Source organism: Galeopterus variegatus, unplaced genomic scaffold (assembly GCF_000696425.1).
Source record: "Galeopterus variegatus unplaced genomic scaffold, G_variegatus-3.0.2 Scaffold174, whole genome shotgun sequence".
Lineage (NCBI taxonomy): Eukaryota > Metazoa > Chordata > Mammalia > Dermoptera > Cynocephalidae > Galeopterus > Galeopterus variegatus.
In genome coordinates this window covers 143,579-168,846 of record NW_007726285.1, presented here as the reverse complement: position 1 = coordinate 168,846, position 25,268 = coordinate 143,579, and the positions used below count along the sequence as shown (strand labels likewise).

Sequence of the window (25,268 nt, the reverse complement as noted above, 5' to 3'; positions counted from 1 at the left end):
CAGGGAGCCTTCAAATGAATCCAGGTGGTGGTTTGGGCCCATCCCCCACAGGAATATCGCTTGGAGGCCATGTGGGCAGCAGCAGGGGAAGGGGCAGCAGCGGGGAGGTGTCCGAGCGTGAAGGGGACACTGCACAGCCCTCGGTGGGAAACAGATCTGCAGGCCGGAGGTCAGGACTGCACGTGGACTGGGCCATCGGGACTGAGAACTGGACAAGAGCCCGAAAGTGAGAAGAAAGATCCTCCTTCAACCTTATTTCTCCAGAAGTGTTGCTCAGGAGACTGTATTTAAAGAATTTTTATGTAACATTCTTGAATTTATTGTTGAGGGCTGTGCTGTCTACTTTTTTACAAACCAAAGAATGGTGCTACACTGACTGTCAGGCTGACTCAGCACCTCTAGTGACTTGGAGACAAGAAGCAATCACGGACATCTGGTTTTGTTCTAGGGGACAGTGTGCCCCAGCCTTCCGCACACTGACTCTGAGGCTTGAGTAAAAGCTACAGCCAGTAACTGAAGATTCAAGAATTTCTGCACTCTGGACCCCCTCCCTGGTCAGCCGGGAGCCTCTCAGGCACCGTGTCCTGCAGGCTCCTTTACCCAACACACCTCCTTTCCCTCTCCCCACCTGACCACCCATCTGCCACGCTGACCTGACTGGTCCTTAGCACCATGTCCACTCTGGCCTCAGCACCCGGACACATGCTGGTCCCCTGCCTGGCCCCACACATCTGTCTGGCCTCCTTGAGTCCCCAGGCCTCAGTTCCTAGACACCTCCCACTGTGGGGCCACTGTGGACCTTGTAAAACACCTGCCCACAGCATCACGCCCATGCCAAGGAGAAAGGCACAGGAACTGGATGAGCCGAAATGCCTCTGAAAAGGACAAATTGTGGTTTCAAGGTCCACTGTGAAGCCACAGGAGTCAAGTCGGTGTGGAATCAGCAAAAGGACAGACCAACCAACGTAGCAGAAGAGAACCCAGAAACAGAACCAGACCCATATAGCCACTGACTTCTGACAAAGATTCAAAGGGCAGCTTGATGGGGGAAAGGATGGTCTTTTCAACAAACGGTGCTTGGCAAATTGGATTTTCATATGGAAAAAAATGAACTTTAATCCATACCTTGTACTATATGCAAAAATTAACTCGAAATGTATCACAGATCTAAATGTAAAAGCTAAAACTATAAACCTTTTAGAAGGAAATATAGTAGAAAACCTTTGCAACCTTAGGCTAGGCAAAGATTTATTAAATATGGCACTAAAAGGACAATTCATAAAAGAACAAATTGATAAGCCGGGCCAAAATCAAGAACTTCTGATCTCAAAGACAATATTAAGCCACAAACTGAGAAGATGCATTTAAAATCACATGTCTGGGCCGGCCTGGTGGCGCACTGGAGAGTGCGCCACTTGGGAGCGCGGCGGCGCTCCCTCCGAGGGTTTGGATCCCATGTGGAGACCGGTTCCCGCTCACTGGCTGAGCGCGGTACGGGCGCAACACCGAGGGTTGTGATCCCGTTACCGGTCAGTAAAAAAGACAAAAAGAAAAAAAAAAAATCACATGTCTGATAAAGGACTTGTATCCAGAATTTTAAAAAATTCTCAATCGGAATGGGCAGAAGTCTGACGAGACATTTCAACAGAGAAGGTGCACAGAGATGGCAGGTGCATGTACAGAGAGGCTGGACACCACCAGTCACTGGAGAAGAATAAGCTGACAGGACACACCACACCCTGTGAGAACGACTTAAAAAAGCCAGACAACACAGGAGCTCCGGAGGACGAGGTGGCTCTGTGTCTCTCATCCACACTGGTGGGAACGCCAGGGGTGTGGCTGCGCTGGAAACGCACAGCAGCTCACAAAGTCCAGCTACACAGCCCCAGGCATGGGCCCAAGTGAAATGAGAACCTATGTTCAACACCTTTACTTGTAATTGTCCAAAACTGGGAAGAAACCACAGGTCCCTCAGCTGGTGCACAGGTCATAAAGGTGGCACCTCCACACCATGGACGCCACTCAGCAACAAAAAGCCACAAGCTATTGAACACATAATGACACAGGAGCAAGCACAAGTCTCCATGTGAGAGAATCCAGACTCAAACAGCTCCGTCCTGCAGGATTCTTCTGTCGGACGTCCCAGAAAAAGCAAAGCAACAGGAAGAGAAAGCAGGTGAGTGGTCGCAGGCTGGGGGCAGAGGAGCTGTGGACCACAAAAAAGGGGGAATTGTTGAAGGTGAGCCCTCTATGTCGTGACTGTGCTGGTGTTTTCAAAGCTTACAGCGCTATACACCAGAAAGGGCGAATCTCACAGAGCGTGCAAGGTAAGTGGTTGCATGGGTATCATAGAGATTTACTTCACTTGTACTTCTAAACCAAGATCTCTCTTCTGTTTTGGATACACTGGAGTGGACTAATTGCGAGAATGGGCAGAGGCGGCCTGGAAGGAAACAGCAGCCCTGGCCCTGGACTCTTCCTGCAGAGATCCCTGTGGAGGACCCAGGACATGAAGGGCCTGTGCAAGTGAAAGCCGGACTGGAACATCTTCGGGAAGGCTGGGTGAAAAGAGGGGCCTGATGCCAGGAACATCTGTCTAGAGAAGGGAAAGGAGGCACGTGGTCATTTAGCAGAGGATGGGACCTGATGCAGTTTGGATGTGTTGTCCCCTCCAAAACTCATGTGGAATTTTGATCCCCAATGTGACAGAGCTGGAAACTGATTGGGTCATGGGGGTGGATCCCTCATGAATGGATTAATGCTCTCCCTGGAGGAGGGGGGATAAATGAGTGCGTTCTTACTCTATTAGTTCCTGTGAGAGCTTGTTGTTTAAAAGACCCTGGCACCTTCTCTCTCTCTCTTGCTTCCTTTCTCTTGCTTCCTCTCACCATGTGATCTGCTTGTACCCGCCGGCTGCCTGCCACTTTCCGCCATGAGTAGAAGCAGTCTGAGACCTCTGCCAGATGCAGCTGTCCCAGAATCGTAAGCCAAATAAACCTCTTTCCTTTATAAATTACCCAGTCTTAGGTTATTTCTGTTATAGCAACACAAAACGGACTAAAACAGGACCCCTGTCCCTCACCATCTCTTCCATGGCCGCCGGCTTTGCATGGCTCAGGGCACCTGGACTCTGGACGGGCGGGAGGCTCCCACCAGGGGTAAGCTTGGTCTGGAGTGAGCAGCAGGGCCCTAGCAAGCCCCACCTGACAGCAGGGGCCAGGCCCCAAATTCTGTAGCTTCCTATCTATTCTGCGTGTCACCCCAGGAGATCCAGGCACAAAGAGCACCTTCTATCCCATCCCTGACCGGACGCTTGGGAGAAAAGTAGATCTGTCCAGATGGTATAAGTCACAGTGGACAGCAAACACCCAGAGAGGGTGCTCCTGGCCTGGTGGCCTGTCCCAGAAGGCAGCGCCCTCCACATCCCTCTAGTCCATACATGGGTGGCCTGTGACTGGCCCACCTGAGGGGTTCAGTGCAAAGTGGGGGCGGAAGCAGCTGCAGGAGCTGTGCATACCTGGCAGGCGCGCCGTGGCCAGGGGGCTGGACAGGGCCATGCCGACCTCTGTCATGCCGTACCTCTCCAGCAGAGTGTGGCCTGTGATGCTCCTCCACTTCTCCAGCACGGGTAGGGGCAGCGCCGATGAGCCAGAGACCATGAGCCTGCATGGCACAACCAAAAGCAGCCTTAGCTTCTAAGGGGCAGTGCCCTGGTATGCAGAGACAGCACTTCTTCATGAGCACAATAAAACAGACGATGCAGAGTATTCTCCACCCGACACCACTATACTTTAAAAACCATGATAAAAATGTAGTTTGGGCTAAAACTTAATTAGAAAAAAATAATTTGCTGGGTATATTTTGGAATATAAACAGGTCTTCAAAAGGAATCAAGGTAAAAAAGCATTTTCAGGGTCTTTGGTGGCACTTTGCAAATAGTTACTGTGCTGTCCACAAACAATCCTGAATAACAGCAACAGTAACATTGATGGTGATGCCAACACAATCCAGTTTTTGGATACAAGGCCACCACGTTCGAGAGGAGCAGGAGACGCTGGCAGCTGCCAAGGCCAGGCCGTGCACAGAGGCTCGTCGCATGCCTCAGCCTTCAGGTTAGTGGATGTTGGTGACACTCACATGACACCAGGAGTCCCTCACTGCCTCCCCCAGTGTTTCACAGCAGCACTGTGTGCAGGGGGTGTGGAGTGCTCTGCCTGCAGTTGGACCTGGGGCGCCAGCACCTCCCTTCCTCTGTGAGGGTGCTCGATCAACGGGGCCTCCCACAGCAAGGTGGCATCACCAGAAGTCACCTGACTTTCTCTCTCTGTGATCTCCTTCCTGCCCTTGGTTCTTTAGGTTTGGTAAAATGTGCAAGTAACCCTGGTCTCAAATCAGTGGCCTGAGCAGTAGACAGCTCCCTCGGCAGCTGCCCAAGCCTGGGGGCTTTGTGCAGGTGGGTCCGGGTAGTTGGTGAGCAGCCACTTCAAAATCAAGGGTTCCAGCTTTCTCATGTCTTTGTAGAAAAGGAGCAGAGGAACTGTACATGAGCAGAAACACAACAATACCAGACACCTGTCCGGGGTGATCTGGACTCTCCCCAGGAAGCGAAGGCCTGCTCCCTTGTGCTCTCTTGAGGAGCAGGGCTCAGGCGTCACAGCGGCACGGAGGCCGCAGAAAATGAATGCAGGTCGCAGCCAGAAGCCACCCAGCAGCCCAGCAAGGGGCTCCTGTTCTCCCCTGCCACAGGAGAAGACAGCCGCCCACGCCTCTGCTCTGCCTGGTATGTGTAGGTTCACTCAGCAACACGCCCACATGCACACTTTCCACTTGTTAAGTCATGCTCCAGTAAAAAGGGAGAGAGACTTACCTGTCTACAGGATCATAAGGGAACGCAGAGCAAACTTCATGCACTGAAGGACCCCAGAGATTTAGCTCACAGCTGTGAGTGAAGGTGTGTATACCCAGGGAGCAGGAGGGGCAGGGCGACAGGAGAGGGCTCCTGGGGCCACAGACCAGGCACAGCAGAGGCAGGAGCCATGGTCCGTGCCGGCAGAGTGGATGAAAGCACAGGTAGTCCACCCCCATGCTCGTCTGCAGATGCTACCACAGTGCAGAGAGGCAGACAGAGAGGTGGAGGCATAGAATACAGGTCTACGTGCAGACCAACAGAGCAAGACAATGACACGCCATTTAGAGAAAGAGGAAAACCCTGCTTCCTAAAACTTAGTGGAACTGGCTGATTAGAATCTGTCACATCTGCTGATCTTTAAAATTTTCTGGACTGGGGCCGGCCCAGTGGCGCAATCGGTAGAGTGAGGTACTTGGGAGCACGGCGGCGCTCCCGCCGAGGGTTCAGATCCCATATAGAGACCGGTCCACTCACTGGTTGAGCGCGGTGCGGGCGCGACACCGAGGGTTGCGATCCCGTTGCCAGTCGCGGTATGGGTGCGACACTGAGGGTTGTGATCCCATTATCGGTCACGAAAAAAGACAAAAAGGAAAAAAAAATTTTTTTTTTAAATAAAAAAATAAAACTTTCTGGATAAAAAGTGGGCTCTTTTCATTTACCTGATTTTTTCTTCACAAACTGCACGTATGAAATCCTGGACATGAGGCTGGGTAAAATGTCTGTCGTAGTAATCGATCAGTTTGGTATATATTGTAGGCACTGCCATAAATACATTAATCCGTGGAGTTTCAGAGCTTAAGAACTTTTCCCAAACCTAAAGAGAAAAAAGGAAGCATCCAGGAAAAAACCTAGAAAATAACCCCCTAGACACACACTAGATGTTCTCTGGTTCCAGGACGGTGCTAACAGAAGCTTCTCCTTACAGCAGATTAGAGAGTCCATGTGGACCTATCTACAAGTGGTGCCTCAGCGTCTGATCATTCCCACGGAGGTCACCCTGTGTGTGGGACATTTGTGTCTGGCCTGTGAGAAGGAAGAGTGATCCCGATGAGAGGAGCTGGGATAAGGCTTCCAGCTCTGCTGGCCAGCAGAGGGGTCTCCACCTCACACCTTCCAGCCGTACAGAGCGGGGTGGATGTGTGCCTCACCGAAACTGGGCCAGCAGCCCCAGATGGCCACCACAAGCCTGAAATCAGCATGGTACCTGGCAGACAGGCACTCAAGAGATGGTAAACAGAGGAAGTCTTCCGTATTATCAAAAAAACTCATGTGAATTTTGTATTTTACTCCATGATAAATATTTCTTGCTTTAATATAAAGATGCTTTAAAATTTTCACTAATTAAAAAAGAAAAATTTTTTTTTTGGTGGCTGGCCAGTGAGGGGATCCGAACCCTTGACCTTGGTGTTACAAGGCTGTGCTCTAACCAACTGAGCCAACCAGCCAGCCATAAAATTTTTACATTTCTCCCCGTAAACCTTCAGAAAAAGCTGGTATGTCATGTTCTCCCTGGGGCTCTCTTTACCCCAGCATTCCTCCGTGTACTCCCAATGGTTAGGATGGAGAGCAGAGAGCACTCCATAGTGTTTGGTGCTTAGGACCATGGGAGGGGCCTATACTACACAGACAGATCTCGCCTTTGGTTTGGCAAACATTTCTTAGATATGACATCACAAGGATGATATATAAAATGTAAAGACTGATAAAATGGATTTCATCAAAATTAAACATAAACTGGGCTGGCCCCGTGGCTCACTCGGGAGAGTGTGGCACTGGGAGCGCAGCGGCGCAGGGAGCGCCGAGGCCGCAGGTTCGGATCCTATATAGGGATGGCCGGTGTGGTCACTGGCTGAGCGTGGTGTGGGCAACACCAAGCCAAGGGTTACGATCCCCTTACCGGTCACACAAATGAAAAAAAAACATTAATTAATTAAACATAAACTCTTCAAAAGACAATACTGAGAAAACGACAAGACAAGGCAGAGCTGGGGGAGCACTGCAAACCACCTAACCGGTAAAGCACTCACACCCAGAATACACAAGGGACACTCATGACTTGACGATCAGAAGACAAATGGTCCATTCTTAAAACAGGTAAAAGATCTGACTGGATGGTTCATCAAAGATGACATGTGGATGCGAACAAGCAGGTGAAATGATGCTCAGCATGAGCAGTCACTGGGAAACGCACACTGAAGACACGGAGACGCTGCCTCGCCTGCGTCTTGTACGAGGACAACAGTGAACCAATCACAAATGCTATGAGCATGAAATGAGACTGGAACCCACACTCGCCACTGGTGAAAACGTGAAACGCTGAACATACACTTACCATACAACCCATCAGTTCTACTCCCATGTGTCTATGGGAGATAATGAAGAGTCCACAGAGAGATCTGTACGCAAACATTCATGGCAGCATCATTCACAACAGCCCAAGCTGGAGACCACCAAAATGCCCATCCAGCGGTGAATGCATAAACAAAACTGGCATACCCGCACAACGGAATGCTATCCAGAAACAAACTGTACACACAAGCTACTGCATGAACAAAACTCAAAATGCTTTGCAGAATGAAAGAAGCTAGACACAAGAGACTACACATCATATGATTCCATTTATATGCAATGTTTGTCTAGAAAAGGAAAAACTATAGAGATAGAAAGCAGATTGGTGGCTGGGAGCAGGGATCGACTGAAAATGGGCACCGGACTGAGGTATGGGTCGCACGATCTTATATATATTTACTAAAAATCATGAATCATTTACAATAGTGAGTTTTATGGTATGTGAATTATATCTTGATAGAGCTGTTTCTTAGAAAGGAAGATGCAATAAAAAGATTTTCAGTGAAACAAAGCTGAGAGAATTTGTCACCAGCAGAGCTGTAGTCCAGGCACCATTAAAGAAATCCTTCAGGCTGAAGGGAAGTGACACAGGAGAGCAGCACAGATCTGCAGGACCAAACACAGAGCATCAGAAGAAGAGATTAGGCGGGTAAGGACTCCTGATTGTTTAAAATAACAATAACAACATGCCATGAAGATAAAAGAAGAAAATAATAAAAATAAGAACAGAATTAATGACACAGAAAGACAGCAAATCAGCACAGTCAAAGCTGGCTTTCTGAAAAGGTTAATAAAATCAATGAAGCTCTAAAACAAGAGTGACTAAGAAAAAAGAAAGAAAACATAAACTGCAAATATCAGACATTTAAGGAGACATCACCACAGATTGTAGAGGCAGTGAAGGATAATGTGAGAAAATATGAACTACTTTTGTCTATAAATTTAACAATTTTGATGAAATGGACAATTTCCTCCAAAACCAAAAAAAAAAACTCACCAAAACTGACACAAGAAAAGAAAAACCTGGAAAATATTAAAAGTCCTATATTTATTAAAGAAATTGAATCCTTAATTTAAAACCTTTCCAGAAAGGCTGGAGCCTGGATGGCTTTAATGGTGAATTCTACTAAACACTTCAGGAAGAGTAGTCTCAACCTTACACAAACTCCTCCAGAGAACAAAAAAAGACAGAGCACTTCCAAACTCTTCATCAGGTGAGCACAGCCCTGCCACAGAAGCTTAACAAGGACATTACAAGAAAATTACAGACCCACACTCCTCATAAACACAGATGCTAAATCATCAACAAAATATTAGCAAATCAAATCCATCAACATGTAAAAAGGATTATATGACCACAGAAAGTTTATTGCAGGATTGCAAGATTAGGAAACTAGAAATATTAAATTTTTGTGTGTGTGTGACCGGTAAGGGGATCGCGGCCCTTGGCGTGGTGTCGTCCGTACCGCGCTCAGCCAGTGAGCGCACCGGCCATCCCTATATAGGATCCGAACCTGCGGCCTCGGCGCTCCCAGCACCGCACTCTCCTGATTGAGCCACAGGGTTGGCCCGAAACATTAAAAATTAATCAACGTGATAATTAACCACATTAACAGAATAAAGAGAAAAAACCCTATGATCATCTCAACAGATGAATAAAAACTGTTTGATAATATTCAAGCTAATATATGATATCTACAAAAACCTACAGCTGGGCCTGCCCCGTGGCGCACTTGGTAGGGTGCGGTGCTTGTGTGGCGGCGCTCCCGCCGAGGGTTCGGATCCCATATAGAGACCGGTCTGCTCACTGGTTGAGCACGGTGCGGGCACGACACCGAGGGTTGCGATCTCGTTACCGGTCATGAAAAAAGACAAAAAGGAAAAAAAAAAAACCTACAGCTAGGGTCATGCTTAATAGTGAAATATTATGCTTTCCTCCAAGACCGAGAGTAAGTCAGTGTTGTCTATCATCACTACTTCCTAATTAGATTTATTAAAATTAAAAATTTGGGCTGGCCCGGTGGCGCACTGCTGCAGTGCGCCGCTTGGGACTGTGGCGGCGCTCCCGCCGAGGGGTCGGATCCCACATACAGACCAGCCGCTCACTGGCTGAGCGAGGTGCGGGAGTAACACCAAGGGTTGCGATCCTGTTGCCAGTCCCGGTCTGGTCCGGGCGCGACACTGAGGGTTGCGATCCGTTGCCGGTCACGAAAAAAGACAAAAAGGAAAAAAATATAAAAATAAAAATAAAAAAAATTAAATTAAATTAAAAATTCTCTTTATCAAAAGACATTGTTAAAAATAAGTGTAGCGGCAAGCCAGAGATCAGTGGGAAAGATTCATGTACATATTTGTGACAAAGACCTTTTATGCAGAATATAAACTGATAATCAAAGACAAAGGACCAATGATGTGAAGGATGCTGACCAGTGCTTCCATGTCACAGATGCCATGGCTGCTCCGGGAACCCCCGCCAGGAAGGCCGTCTGCCCTGGTGCCCATCCAAGTGAGCAAAGGCAGCTGCTACCCTACAGCTCGCACTGAGGCGGCAGCAGTGTCCTCCTACCCAACACACTGCCAACGCCCCAGAATTGTAGGCCTCGGGGACCCCTTGGGAGAACAGTAACAAGCACCTCACTACTGAAAAGCCGTCTGGTGGTGCGACCACAGACTGCTGCTGCAACAGCACAGAGCAGACCACGGTTCCCAGAGAGGGGCAAAGAGGAGTTGCCTGGGAGCTCCAGTGTCTACACCATCGGGTCCCACCCATGAACTGCTGCTCTGATCTGAGGAAGTCGGCCGGGGTGAAGCGATTGGTGAGACTCTGGACAGCCTGGTCAGTGGCAGGACTTTGCTTTCCAGAGGGTGACGGCAGTATGTGTGTCTTCCCACCCTCCTCCCTGTCCCCGCCGCCTCGTCAGACATGACCTGGCCCTCTCTTGAGCAGGATGGCTTTAAGACCTCAAGTCTAAGATCATGACACTCCATGCCAGGTTTCTGGTCACCCTACACACACTTTATAGGTACAATCTAGACAAAACTCCAATGTTTAATACAGTTGAAAGCTGGAATTCACTGACATAAATTTCTAAATTCCCCAACATCTGAAAGTCAGGTTTATGGAAGAATTGTAATCTTTCTCAGCCACAGTGTCGCATTTGTTTCAATATTAAGTTTTGAGAAAATCCTAAGTGGGGTGTCCAGAACTGCGGAGGTCTGAGATTTTACCCTCCTTGCAAGCTACTGAGTCATCTGCAGTGTCACTGATGCTGCAGTAGAGGACCCCAGATGCCCAGGGCAGCAGCTCCCAAGCCCCGGTGCCCACAGGCACAGGGAGAGGGCCAGTGTGCCCATCCAGCCGTGTGTTAGGAGAGGAACCTTGTGCTAAGGAAACCCAAATCCTCCACAATGGGCAGGTGACTGCCTGACTCTTACCTCAAGGGCAACGTGATCTCTATTGTGACGGACAAAACAAACCTGCCCTTGGCCTGAAGGAGATTCTCTGCCTGCTGGCTGCACACACTTCCTGGCATGGTCCAGGACAAAGTCCACTGGTGCCTCTGTCCACATGATCACAGCAGGCCATGCACAGTGAGTGCCTGTGGACAAAGGCTCCTGCAGTCAGGTCTGACCATGCTCAAGGGCAGGGGGCAGCTGAGGGAGCCCCCAGTCAGAGGACAGACAGTAACATTCTATGTAGAACGGCTCCTCACTGGGAGTTCACCAGGGAAAGCACACAGTTAGGAGAGAGTGGGACTGGGCGAGTCCTCCTCAGTTAAGGAGCCAACAGTGGCCTTGTCCCGGGTGCTGGGCAGATGTCTTTAGAATGGACCTTGCAGAGGAGACAGTGGCACTCTCTGCATCTTAAGCAGACGACAAAGTCACAGCTGTGAAAGTGCTAAGTTGTTTTTGAAAAGTAAGAGCTGAGACCAACAGTAATGGGGAAGCTCTCTCAGAGGTGATCCTGGATGTGGGGCCATCAGGGAAGCTCTGGGGAGGACTGCCTGGCAGGGAATGAACTCATCAGGGCTCCTGCTTTAGCTCTGCAAGGTGAACCTGGCCTTTAGGAGTCTTACCCAATACCCAGGGTCACAGATCTCTCCCCTACATTGCACAGGAGCCCTAGTCTCCCAGCACCTCACAACCTCTAATCTCTCACTACGTCGACAGGAGGAAGGTTGCAATCTAGTTCCAGTGACAGACAACCCACACAAACCTCACAGGTGCCTGCTGCTCAGAGTGCCTGTACCAGGGGTGGGCCTCCCTGGGGGCAGGGTGGAAATGCCCACCCTCAGGCCTGACCAAACCGCCCGGCCAGCAGTACAACCCCAGCCCAGCCAGTGGTAAATGAATAGTCTCACTGCCTCCAGAAGTGCTAGCACCTCGGTACTGTGGAGAGGCCGGAGAATGCCCAGGAGGCCAAAGAATCACATACAAGTGTACATCAAAAGTTCACGGAAAGATGGAAGTAAAAGACAATAAGAATCTTTCCAGGGCCGACCCTGTGGCGCACTCGGGAGAGTGCAGCGCTGGGAGAGCAGCAGTGCTCTCACCGCGGGTTCGGATCCTATATAGGGATGGCCGGTGCACTCACTGGCTGAGTGCAATGCGGCTGGTCACGAAAAAGACAAAAAAAAAGAATCTTTCCATGACCTTCTAGAAGACCCCTCTTGTATAAAATCCGACATTCTGGGAACAGGTGTGAAATCCCTGTCAGTTTTTTTTTCCTGTACAGTGCTCACTTTTCCACAATCCATTCTCCCTTCAGCAAAACTAAACAGGTGCACATGCTGCAAAATTAAATTGATCAAGCTTTCAAACCAGCAAGAACTCCTGGGGGACACTGAGAACGGCAGGGGGGCTCCCATACACCACGGATGAGATTCTCTGCCTGTTTTCACACAAAATCTCCCACCAGCTCAAAGACACAGGTGAGCCTGTCACACAACATGCTGTCCAGAGGCATGTGCAACAGGAGGCACCTAAGGAGTGGCCTCTGGCTCTCCAGCAGCCTTGCTGTGAGCAAAGAGCCGGCTCCTGCTATCTGGGCTCCTCATAAACGTGCATGAACCCTGAGATTTCAGGAGACTCGTGATAGGTTTCAGGTGGTGAACTGTGCCGTGCTGCACTTATTTATGCTTTACCTGACTCCTCAGGAGAGTGACACCAAAGCTTTCACTGAACAGTTACTTCACTAAGTGATTTTAGGGGACTGTCCCCCAGTACGCCTGCTATGTAAATTCAGATGGTCACGATGACATTTAAGTAAAGCGAGGCAGTTTATAGAGAGAGAATCCAGAGAGCTCAAGGGCTTCAGAAACCTGGGCCTGGAGCCTCGATGTGCCGTCCAAAGTGACAAGCACACACTCACTCCTCCATCCATCACGCACTCATGGAGGGACATGCCCCTGCTGCCCAAGGTCAGGGACATGCCGTGTACAGGACAAGTGCATACCCTCATGGAGAGATGTTGTCGGGAGAGAGGAGACATGAGCACAACATGCAGCAGATTCTGCTGTATGTGCGAAGGCAACGGGCTGCAGTAAACAACACAGGAGGGTGGGGTCGTGGCGTCAAGTAGAGAGGCGGCGCCAAGGCATGCAGAGAGGAGAGGGAACCTGGGCAGGCAAAGCAACAGCGGGACAAGGCAGGGCATGTGGGGATGGCCTGAGGGATGAGGCCTAGGTCAGCGTGTGGAAGAGGCCGGCCTCCCTCCTGCTTCTACTCACGGTCACTGAGTTTCGTGGCTTTAGGAAGGCAAGCCTGTTGGGTCTCTCCATGCTGTGCTGGCCTGCAATGCACCAGCCACACCTATCAGGGCATCGTGACACTGCCCAGTTAGGAACCAGGAAACCAGCTTCACACAGGCCCTCTGTTCATCTAGAATCATTAAGGGTCCTGTAGCTTAAAAAACTCACAGAAAGATGAAGATGGAGCTGTTGGGGTTGAAGGAGGAACAGCAAGGCCCAGGGCCCTCAGGGCTCTCAGGGCAGGGTCTGAAAGGGACCACCATGGCCCACGGCAGCGACCTCTGTTGCCACAATGGTAACCGCTAGATTTTAAATAAATCCTTCTCTAAATGCCAGTGTTAGTATCTGCCAGGAAACAGGCTCTCTTGGTCTCATGACACTGCTACTGAATTCTCTTTCCAGACATTCCTCCCACTGCACGCAAAGGAAACCCCCCTTCTCCTTCTCAACTCTGTGCCCTCCTGGCTGTGGTGCCTGCCGGGCACCAGGCCAGGCATCCTACATGCACCCCGGGCTCATGTAGCCCAGAGCGTTAGAGGACAAGCCTGAGGGTCAAAGAGGTGGAGGGCTGGCCAGATGGAACACGATCTGCCTGCACCCCACCTCCCAACCCTGCATGTGGGTTAAGATGCCAGGACACGAGGAGGGCGGCCTGAGACCTTGACTCCTGCCTGCTGCAGCTGAGGAGGCAGACTGTGGTAAATGGTGCATTCTGCAGACCAGGGACTCTGGCTTTCAGAGACCTCTTTGTGAGGAAATTTGCTCTTAACTAAAATTTGAGTACTGAACTACTAGGCAGAGACTAAGAGCTTCTCTGAGCAGGTCCCTCAAGGGGGCCAGAGAGACCCTGGAAAAAAGTCCTAGCAAGCACCTGGCCCACAGCAGTGTGCTTGGGGCCTTTAATGCTGTGACTCCCTTGTCCACCTGCAGGACAGCCCCTGTGCTGCCACCAACCTGCATGGCTGGTACAGACCAGGAGCCTGGCCCCAGAAACCTGCCTCAGAGGGCTCCTCTGCTTGACTGGTGGGCGTGGTGTGATTTGAGAAGTGTTATTATATGATCCAAATACTAAGGTTTTTTTCATACATTCACCTTTTAACTTTTTCCCCCGAGAACAAAAGTTGTATTCATTATGTCAATCACAGTGTAAATCAACAAAGTCTATGACCTCACTGAAGAAGTGTGCTCTGCAGCACCCCTGTTGAGGTGAGTGTCCCCAGCTCTTCCTGTGCTGTTCGAGGCCATCCTCTTTTGTAACTTCTGCAGCTGGCGAGCAGCACAGTGTGTGGCAGTGGAAACATGCCACGAGCCCCACAGCAACCCTACGAAGCCACCATTGTCCCCAAATGTCAGACAAAGAGCCTGGGTCTCTGAGAGGTTATGCTGCCACCGAGTCACCATGGGTGGGGTTGGCGCTGAACCCAAGTCTTTTCTTTCCCTCCAAAGCATTGTCTTTGCACTGCTGCTTGGAGATGCCCTGCACAGGTGATGCCACACAAGGCAGCCCGGGGGGATGGCGCAGCTCCCTCTGTGCTCCTCACACAGCCAGGGGGCACATCCTTTCTTCCTTGTCTGCCCCAATGCCAGTGCTACGAAGGACAGAAATGCTGGGAGGGAGAAAGGGCAGAGAGACTGGAGAGCTGGTGTAGCAGCTGCATCACGGCCCCAAGGTGCCCACATCCTGCTCCCGGAACTGTGCCTGTCACCTCAGTGGTGAAAGGGACTTTGCAGATGGGATTAAGTTAAGGGTCTCAACATGGGAGATTATCCTGGGTTATCCACGTGGGCCTATAAAAGGGAGGCAGAGGGAGATTTTGCTAAAGGAGAGGAGAAGGCTGCATAAGGACAGAAGCAGAGATAAGCAATGCAGCCACAAGCCGAGGAGCCCAGGCGGCCCCTAGACAGTGGATAAGGCGGCGACAGACTCTCCCTGGATCCTCCAGACAGAACCAGTCCTGCCAACACCTTGATGCTGGCTCTATACGACTCGCCCAGGCTTCTGACCTACAGAAGCATAAGAGCATAAATGTGTGTTGTCTTAAACTACCAGGTTTGTGATCTTTGTTACAGCCACTGTGAGGTCTCTATGCCAGAGATGGGCCCATGGGCAGTGCTGAGAGCCCCGCCCCGACTCACCAGCTGAGCGCTGAACTCGGGCGCCATCACACAGGTGGCTCCCACCCAGAGTGGGCAGAGAAGCTTGTTGACCACGCCGTGTACATGGTGCAGTGGGAGGACATGGAGAATCACATCGTCTTTCGTCCACGCCCACTTGTGGACCAGCCCGGTCACCTGCAGGGGACAAGAGCACTGCCTAAGAACAGGAGCGAGAGGGAGGGGGTCCAGACGGGAGAGAGGAAGAAGAGAGCTCGTTCTTTGTTTTCGTACCTATGGCAGCTAAGGGAGGTGACGACAAAATGACCAAGGATCTGCTGGGTCACCCCTATATCCCAGGGATGCAGACAGTGCTGTTAACAGCCAGGGCTTTAGTGAATTTGGACCGTGTCTGACAGGCTCTGCAAACATACTTGGCAGCTGCACCCAGACAGGGAGAGGTGTGATTCTGGCACTGCCTCCTGGCTCCACCCCCTGCCCGGGACCTGGGATTTGGCGACCCAGCAGAGCTCAGGTTTGAATGGAGTCGCCCAGCCCAGCCACCCAGTCAGCCCAGCACTGCCTTTGCTGGGCTCTCTGCTGATTCCTGTCCTACCCTGTCCCATCATCACCCTGCTCGGCTGTGACAGAACCCATAGTCTTTCACTGAGAAGTGACGTAAGGCAAGACCCATTTGCTCCTCTGTGAAATCACACTGAGGACATGGTGTACCGCAGGTGCCACAACCTCTACGGAGCAACACAGGAGGCTCCACTCCCTCACAGAGTCCAGAGATGCTCTCGGCAAACATGTGAGGACACACGTGCCAGGCAGCCCGAGCAGGTTCACAGAGACTGCTCAGCCAGGGATTCTGTGGAGCGTCAGTCCCACCTTCCTCTTTGTGGTCTTGAGCTTTTATTTTTATTTTATTGCTTCTAGTCCGTAAGAGACTTTATTGGACGTACTTTTTGGAAGTAAACAGGGCATAAATTATAAATTGGCTGAAAAGTTCTGCAAAGATGGTAACTAGACTACAGAACAGAAAAATAATGCATAAGGCAAAGTAGACATAAAGGTAATCCCTGCTTTCAGGTTCCCAAATAAATCCCAATTTCAGATCCTGATCACATATCCTATGTGGCTGGTCTCTCTGAAAAATACCTCCATGTCACATCTTGGGTCCATTCTCTCCTCAATGAGCCACATGGTCCTCATGGGGTCACTCCATGGGCCCCATGTCCCTCTATGCCTGAACACTTCACCCCTGACCCTTGTGCTCAGCCACTCCCGGGAGCCGCCCGCACTCACCATGGCCCTGATGTTGTGGTGGGTGCTTAGCACGCCCTTGGGCTGTCCTGTGGTCCCACTCGTGTAGATGATCATGGCACCCCGATCTCTCCACTCCCGCTCCTGCAGCTCCTGCACCGGCCCCTCCTCCTCTTCTGTAGCCCCATCATAGACAGCGGGTGTGAGAGGCAGAAGCGGGACTCCCAGCTTCCTGACAACTGGACTCAGGAGCTCCACATACTCCTGGCCAGCAATGACCACAGAGCTCTGGGAGTCCCGGATGAAATACTCCAGCTGGACTTCAGGGTGTTTCCTGAAGAGGGGGACTGCGATGCCACCACTCATCCACGAGGCCCACTGGGCAATGACGTAGGAGACATCGTTGGAGCATAGAAAGGAAATCCTCTCCTCCCCGAGGTCCCCACTGACACACCCTCGGAGCCTGCAGATCTCCTGAGACAGGCGAAGGCCGCGGTTGTAAAGGTCCTTATATGTGTGGTGGCCGTGCTGGTCAATGAGGGCAACTCTGTCCCCAAAGGCCAGGGCTCGGGTGAACACCGGGGCAGTCCTGTCCGGGCAGGCCACTGAGGCTGTGTGCAGCAGGCTGCCTCCTCTGTGTCTCATGGGCACTGGCCAGCAGGAGGCCAAGGCGCAGACCAGGCGCCGAAAGGACCGCATCATGTGGGGCAGCATCGCACCAGCAAACACCTGTTCGGTTCCCTGGTGCAGCGCTGGGGGACAGAAAGGGTACAGCCTGTTAACACCCTCCTGGTCCTATCCTCACTTTGCCTAAAGCAATATTTAAACACCCTCCAAGGGCCAGCCAATGGCTCACTTGGGAGAGTATGGTGCTGATAACACCAAGGCCAAGGGTTAAGATCCCCTTACCGGTCATCTTTAAAAAAAAAAAAAAAAAAAAGAAATAAATAAAATAAACACCCTCCAAATCCCCAGCCAGACGAAGGTTGCCCAAGTGCCTGGCACAAGGAAGCACCCCACGCAGCAGGCTGGGCCTAATGTGCGTAACCACCTTGGACTTAAAGGTCCACCATCTCAGCTTCTTATTTAATCTCATCAATTTAGGGATTTCAAGACCATATAAAATTATTTTTTTTTTTCCAAAAGATGACCAGTAAGGGGATCTTAACCCTTGACTTGGTGTTGTCAGCACCATGCTCTCCCAAGTGAGCCACAGGCTGTACCCAAGATTCTAAAACAATGACATAAACTAGGTAAAACCAAGGAGCAGCCAATAAAATTTAATGTACACAGGTAAATTCTAAGTAACATGTTTAGGAATCTGAGCCTGGACAAGTGCTAGTTAGGAGGAGGGAGGGCTGAGGGTAGATGAGCACGTGCCTCACCAATGGGCTGAGCTGGACACGCATGCAGGGCTGCTCTCTCCAGCACATCCCAAACGGTGGGCGTCTGGGAACCCAGTGACAAAGTGTCTTAGTCCGTTTTGTGCTGCTATAACAGAATACCTAACACTGGGTGATTTATAAAGAAAATGAAATTTATTGCTTATATTTTCTTAGGCTGGGAAGTCCAAAGTCCAGGGAACACAGCTGGTGAGAGTCTTGGAGGTGGCGACAGTGACTCAGTGGTCTCTCATTGCAAGATGGTGGAAGCAGAGAGAGCAAGAGAGAAAGTCAGACTCCCCTCTTCTTTTAAAGCCCTCAGAACCATGCCCCTGACCTCCGTTTTCAATCCACTCACTACTGCATGGTCCTACAATTCAATCATCTCTTCAAGGCTCCACCTTTCAATTACCATGATAAGATTTCCCGCCCTCCTAACAGTCACAGCAGGGGCTAAGTTTCTAATACATAAAACTTGGGGGACACAATTCAAGTTTCAGTGAGTTTTGGGGGGACATAATTCAATCCACTACATTCTGCCCCTGGCCCCCCAAAACTCATGTCCTTTTCACATGGAAATACATTCATTTCATCCTCAAAGTCTTGATTCGTTTGAACTCAAAAGTCCAAAGTTCAAAGTCCCATCTGTGAAATCAATACAAGTTATCTACTTCCAATACAATGGTGGGACAAACATAGGGTACATATTCCCATTTCAAAAGGGAGAAATAGGCCAAAAGAAAGGGTAACAGGTCCAAACAAGTCCGAAACCCAGCAGGGCAGGCATTAAATCTCAAAGCTGGTGAATCAGGTACCTCGATTCCATGTTCGACCTCTTCTCCACTCCTCTGGTGTGGGGTTTGGGTCCCCAAGTCCTTGGGTAGCTCCGCTCCTACGGCTTTCCTGGTCTTAGGCCACACTTTAGCATTCCCAGGCTGGTGTTCCACTCTGGTAGCTCCACAGGTGTGGGGTCTCCATGGTGGTCCCACTCTCACAACTCCACTAGAGGTGTTGCTGTTGGGGTTTCTCTGCTGCAACTCGGACCCCACATTTCTACTCGGCATTGCTCTAGTGAAGGCTGTCTGCAGTGACACTGTCCCTGTAACAGATCTCTTACTGCGCCCCCAGACTTTTCTATACATCCTCTGAAATTGGCGTGGAGGCTCCCAAGCCTCCACAGCTCTAGCATTCTGCAAGCCTGCAGACCTAACACCAGGTGGATTCCGCCAAGCCTTCCAGCTTGTATTTTCCAAAGCTGCATGTCCAGCCACACCTGGGGTCAATTTACCCACAGCTGGAGCAGCCAAAGCAGCTGGGATGCTGGTGCTGGAAGCCACTTCCCAAGATGGCTCTGGGCAGTGAGCCCATGGAGGGCTCTTCAAGCCTGCTCCCCAAGACCATTCTGTCTCCTTAGGTCTTTGGGCCTGAAATGGAAGGGTTGCTCCTAGAGGCTTCTGCAATGCCTTCATGGCCTTTTTCTTCTTCTTTTGATAATTCTTTACTTTGTACTAATCTTCTTAGCTAATGGTTGCTGGGCTGCACCATTGCATGCTCTCTGCTTCTCTACCACATGGTCAGGCTGCAAATTTTCCAAATCTTTACACTCTGCTTCCCTTTTAAATTCTGGCTTTACATTGTGCCTTTGCTGCCATAACTCAGCATAGGCTGTTACAAGTAGTCATTCAGCTTCCGTAATGCTTTGCTGCTTAGAAATTTCTTCTGCCAGATGCTCTAGTTCACAACTCATAAGTTCCAACTTCCACAAAGTCCTAGGGCATGGACTGAATGCAGCCAGATTCCTCGCCAGTTCACAGCAAAGGTGATCTTTGCCCCAGTTTCCAATAAGTCCCTTCTCATTTACATCAGAGACCACCTTAGAACGGTCTTTACAGTCCATATTTCTATCAGCATTCTGCTCGCCACCACGTAACCAGTCTCTAAGGCATTCCAAACTTTCCCTCGTCTTTTTGTCTTCTTTTTGAGTCCTCCAAACTCCTCCAACTTCTCCTCAACACCCGGTTCCAAAGCCGTTTCCACATTTTCAAGTATCTGTTATAAGCAATACCCCAACTCACTGGTACCAATTTTCTGTATTAGTCCGTTTCTGTTGCTATAACAGAATACCTGTAACAGGGTGATTTATAAAGAAAAACGACATTTATTGCTTACAGTTTCTTAGGCTGGGAATGGTCCAAAGTCCAGGGAACACAACTGGTGAGGGTTTTGGTGGTGGCTACAGTGACCCAGGGGCCTTTCATTGCAAGATGGTGGAAGCAGAGAGAGCAAGAGAGAAAGACAGACTCTCCTCTTCTTTTAAAGCCCTCAGAACCACGCCCCTGACCACCATTTTTAATCCATTCACTACTGCATGGTCCTATGATCCAATTACCTCTTCAAGGTTCCACCTTTCAATTACTATAATAGGATTTCCCACCCTCTTAACAGTCACAGTGGGGGCTGTTTCTAATACATAAAACTTGGGGGACACAATTCAAGTTTCAGTGAGTTTTGGGGGGACATAATTCAATCCACTACACACAGAGTTTCAAATAAGGCAAGTTCACATGGTTGGAGAGTGTCAGTTTGTTTTTTAAGTTAGAAGATTACTCTTCCCTCTCCTCCCAAAAAAGTAACCCTAAACAATGCTCAAAATAATCAACAAGAAGTGGAAGCTCACAGGGAGAGGCAGTGACTGGCTGAATTTTAGCCAGAATTGTTCTGCATGCTGGAGAGAAATGAGGCCTGGGAATAGCTAGGAAGCCTCCCGCCAGGGTCTGTGCTCCCACCTGCAAGGCTGCCTGACTCTGACTCAGGGATTATACATTCTAGCCCCACAGGACACAGTCCAAGGTGCAGATAAGTCACACTCCAGAGCCACCACAGGCGGAGTGAGCATGCCTTCCATGTGGCATCTACATGGAGGGCAGCTTATAAATCTAACCCAGTTCCAGAGGTCAGGAGGGCACCAACTACCCCAGGCCCTCTAGTGCCAGCAGAACTGAAAGCGTTCCCTGTGCGCTGCCAATGTGACCCACTGAGGAAATCACCATCACTTGCCCGGAATTTCTCAACCCCTTCAGGAGACGCTCCTGCCCTACTTTGGTCTCTGGAAGGAAGAACAGGGCATCTAACCCCCTTCCTGGGGGAAGCAGCCTCTGGGCCCTGCCACCTCCACTTGGCTCCACCTCATGGCTCTCAGCCAGAGCAGTGTCCCCAACCAGGAGCCAGGGAGCAGACGCATTACCTGGAGCTGGCACTAAAGGACTTGCAGTGAGTGTTATCTTCACAGTGATAACATTCAATCTGTTATGATTATGCCTTTATCTTCTCATTTCACCTTCAGCCACCCTGCTCAGTAAACAGGGAAACCACTTTCACCCTATCTTACACACAGGAGAACTGAGGACGCCTGTTCAAAGTCACCCAGCTCCAAAGTCAGAGACAGGAGCCAAGGGGAACCTTCCCATCCCGTCAACTTTTCCCACCACAGTTAGGGAGGCTACAGCCCACAGCTGCTTTAGCAGGTAAACAGAGCACAATGTAATGACTTGATGTGAATGTGTCACTGCCAGCTCCCACAGACAGGTGCCACCAAATGCCAGAGGCCGATGTGGACACCTGCCAACAGGCATTTGTGCCGAGACCAGACCAGCATCCAACACTTCCACGTGTGCACAACACTCAGCATTCCACTCAGCAGTGGGGGGAGAACATCACAACATAAAAACTGTGAAACTCAACCCTCTTCTGGCAGGTCCAGCAAAAGGACAAAGGGCAGAAGTGACCCGGGCAAGTGGCCCTGCCTCAAGCCTTCTGAGTCCTAAACATCGTCCCCGAGCATGGACTGCACTCCGTCTCTGTGGGATCTGTCTTTCTCGAACAAATCCTCCGTTTTTCTCTGTCATTAAGTTGCTAGGGGAAAACAAACGTGTTATTGTTTATTGCATGCACTAAACACTTTTGTTCTCTGCTCTTAGTTTAAAAAACGGATTATACACAACACTTTATAATTATCTAACAAAACAAACAAACTCCACAACGATAAAAATTGCCAAAACCAAATTATGCTTTGTGCTTGAGATCCTCACTGTTGGTATTGGTGTCCGTGTGCTTGTCTTGGTCGGCTGGTTTCTCCTCTAGCTGGGGGCTCTCGCTGAAGTCTCCCACTCCAGGCAGCAGAGGGAAACCAACACCTCAGAGTGGCCAGAGACACCTGGGGCTGCTGTGCAGAAGCTAAGCTCAGCTTACTGGGCTGCTTGGAGGCTCACTGTGAATATTCTTTAATGCTCCACAGGCTCTACTGCATGGTCAGTTCTCAGACATGCTGGGCCCCTGGAGGCCACATTGTTTCTGGATGTTAGAGGCCAAAGTGTCTACGTTCTGCACTGTATGAATGGCTCAGAGGCAGGCCCACAGCTGGTCTGCCCACAGCCCTGGATTTCTGCTACTACTGTACAAGGAAACCTAACAAATGGCAAGAAAACAGCTGGGCTTGACCAAAGGAAACAAGAAACGTGATAACCAGGTGAGGTGCACCAGCTTCAGAAGGACTGTGAGCTGGTGAGAAGCAGAGCAGGGTGGCTTGAACGTGTTCCCTTCTCTCACTTCTAACAAATTCTCTATTTACTTTACAGGCATGGGGCGAGGGTGGGGTGGGACATGAAAACAAAGAGAATCTGCAAACAGAAAACCCACTGCACAGTGTTTCTGGGTTATGGCCCCAAGGCCAGATTCTGGCTGGCTCCAGGGGTGCTTGGGAAATGATGGTGTTTCCTGGGGTGCCAAGGGGCACTTAGGCAGCCCGTGATGCTCATGTGGGCAGCCGGCTAGCACATGGCTGCCTCATCCTGTGCTCCCCCAAGAGGCATTGAAGGGCTATTAATGCAATGCCACAACAGCGGCCACCAACAACAACACGGTTCTCCTGCTGGATCCCCCCAACGAGGGGTCCATGCACCTCCAAGATCTCAGAGAACAGGCGCTGCTGCCTCTCCCTGGGTGGGAGTGTACAAGACCGTCCTGCAGGTGGAGGTCCTGCTGCCAGCAAACAGCTGGAGCTAGAGGACTTGTGATGGAAAACAGGGTGGACCCCCACCTCTCCTCCTTCCCTTGCCTGGGGTTTCCAGCAAGATGTGACAGGCTCCACATGGGACAGACAATCCTGGTTCCCACAAAGCCCACATTCTGTGAAGAGATGCCCAGGGCGGGAGGGATGGAAGGGCGCCTGTGGGGAGGAAGCCCCCTGTGGAGGGACAGTCAAGCTGAGACCTGCAGAGAGAAAAGTAGCCAGCCAAGCAAATGCCCAGGGAGGGAGCATCGGGGAGGAGGAAGGAGGGAAGTCCCTGCATCTGAGGTTCACGGGGTTGTCTGTAGGATAGGTGCCAAGAAGTGGCACTGCTGGGGCACCTTTAGTTTTGATAGATATTGCCAAAGCCTGCTCCAAAGAGCTAATTCATTCTCCCAACAACCATGGGAAGTGGGGCCACCCTCAACAAACCAGCTTTTAAGTTCCTCAGGTATGAGACCCTGAACCCCTTGAGCATAAATTCTTTTGGTACAGAACTTAAATCTTTAAGGTCATCTGGATCAGAGCCCTGCCTTGAATAAGCAAGACAAAATCTACTCAAAGCAGATGGGTGTGATCGTTTTCCTGAACTCTTCCAGGTCCAGAGAGGTCCACAGCTCCCTCAGAGAGAGCCCCTACCTTTCAACCACGGGGACCCCTTGGATAGTGGGGCTCCCCATTGCCAACAGCAGCACAGCTCAGTGACAGTGAACATGAAATAAATACAGTTCAGTCAGGGGTTTTCCATCTTCACAACCAACTTCACACACCTGCTCCTCAGCAGCTTGGCCTGCCTGAGATAAGCAGGTCACCATGTGGCAGTGAACCCCAGTCAAAAGCTAAGAACATGCATTCTGATGAGCCTGGACAGCCTCTTCCTGGATGTTCTTTAGGGTTTAGGAACCACTAAACACAGCTGCTCTCCAGTTCCTCTAGGAGACAAGACCTCAGTCAGAGACCCAGGCAGACACCTCACAGAGACACACTACCAACACCAGGAGGATCACATCTTTTCTGTTTTAATCCAGACTCTGGCTAAGAGCAGAGATTAGAGTCAACAAGACCTAGACTTGAATGGCTGTTCTTTTCTTCACCTGTCTAGGCCTTCACTCCCTGATCTGTGAGACAGGATGATAACAAGACCCGTCTCACAGTGCTTACGTGAGAGCAGATGTCCTGGCACCCATCAGGTAGAGTCCAGGAATGGTGCTCACTGAGGAGCCTCACAACAAAAATTACTTGATAAGAACGATACTTGCATTCAAATAAAGGTGGCTGGTTTCAAAATGAATAAGACATCACCTGACCTATTCAATAGCACACCTGACCCACCCACCCTCCAGACCATGTATTTAGAACAGACCCCACACTTCCTCTTGCCTGCTGCTCGGGAAGGTATGGCCATAGTGGACTGAGCCCGTCCTGCGGTGCAGGACACTCATCTCAACACCACGCCTGTGGTTTGGGGTTTGTTTTCAAAATTACGTTTTAAAGTAACAGACATTCACATTGCATTCATGAGCAGTACATTCAAATCAACAAAACCAAAAGGGAAAACATATACTTGAAACCCACATCCATTTTCGGAAGTAAAATACTATCTTAAAAATGCCACCTGGAAGGGCAGAGCTCAGGGCTATCCCATGTCCACAGTTCACTAATTCAGTCTGCCGTGAAGACAAGGTTCAGAGACAAAACGGCGTAAGGGCAAGGAAGCCTCCTCTTACAACAGTCACGCATGGACCCACGGAAAGAACACCAGAGTCATGTTGCCCACTATGATCGGGTCACTCCTTTGCCACAAATTTCCCAGGGCCCCCACAGCCCCGTGGTAAGGCCTTCGCTCCTGGGCCTAGCACGAGCCCCCCACACCAGGTCTCAGTGTCAGCCCCTTCCACAAACATCTCCCCAGCCGAGAAACCAGCAACGCCCCAAACACGCAGTACCTGTTCCCATCTCTGTGCTCTCACCTTTCCCTTTTTGGCAAATTCCTAGCCATCCCTGAAGCCCACCCAGCTCAAACATCTCCAGGGAAGTGGCTGCCGGCAGCCCCTCAGGGTCCCACACCCGTCCCTCCCGCCGCGCTGAGGAGCCAGCCGCGCCCAGCACGGTGCTCGGTCAGCACGTGCAAAGGGGTGCTCCAGGACGCCTTCTGCAGACCCGCCACAAACGGGACGAACGCAGACACGACCGGTCCGGCTTCACTCTACCAGCGGCTGAACACGGACCCCCGCTCCAACCCCTCCTCGCGGCCCGGATGGGTCGACGCCACGCAGGCGGCACGCTGAGGGGCGGCGGCGGCACATGCCAGCCCCCTCTGCTTGCACCGGGGCCCTGCGGCCTCCGACAACCAGGGAGCTGGGACCAGGACTGGCGGCCGCGGCGGCCCCCCGCAGCCTGTGGGCAGCGCCGCCCGCCCCTCTGGAGCGCCTGGGGGGCGTCTTGGGGCAGGG

At 50.8% G+C, this 25,268-nt stretch overlaps 1 protein-coding gene across 2 annotated transcripts in view; it reads right to left on the bottom strand.

Annotated features, from left to right (window-relative positions):
- Window positions 1-17,082, bottom strand: part of ACSF3 (acyl-CoA synthetase family member 3) — a 55,020-nt gene extending 37,938 nt beyond the window's left edge. For both annotated transcript variants that reach the window (XM_008563359.1, XM_008563364.1), the window contains exons 1-4: window positions 16,411-17,082; window positions 15,145-15,300; window positions 5,569-5,723; window positions 3,518-3,663 (exon numbers count right to left, since the gene is read on the bottom strand). In XM_008563359.1, coding sequence (XP_008561581.1) covers window positions 3,518-3,663; window positions 5,569-5,723; window positions 15,145-15,300; window positions 16,411-17,082 — 1,129 coding nt within the window. The remainder of the gene's footprint in view (window positions 1-3,517; window positions 3,664-5,568; window positions 5,724-15,144; window positions 15,301-16,410) is intronic.
- Between the last annotated feature and the right edge of the window lie 8,186 nt (window positions 17,083-25,268).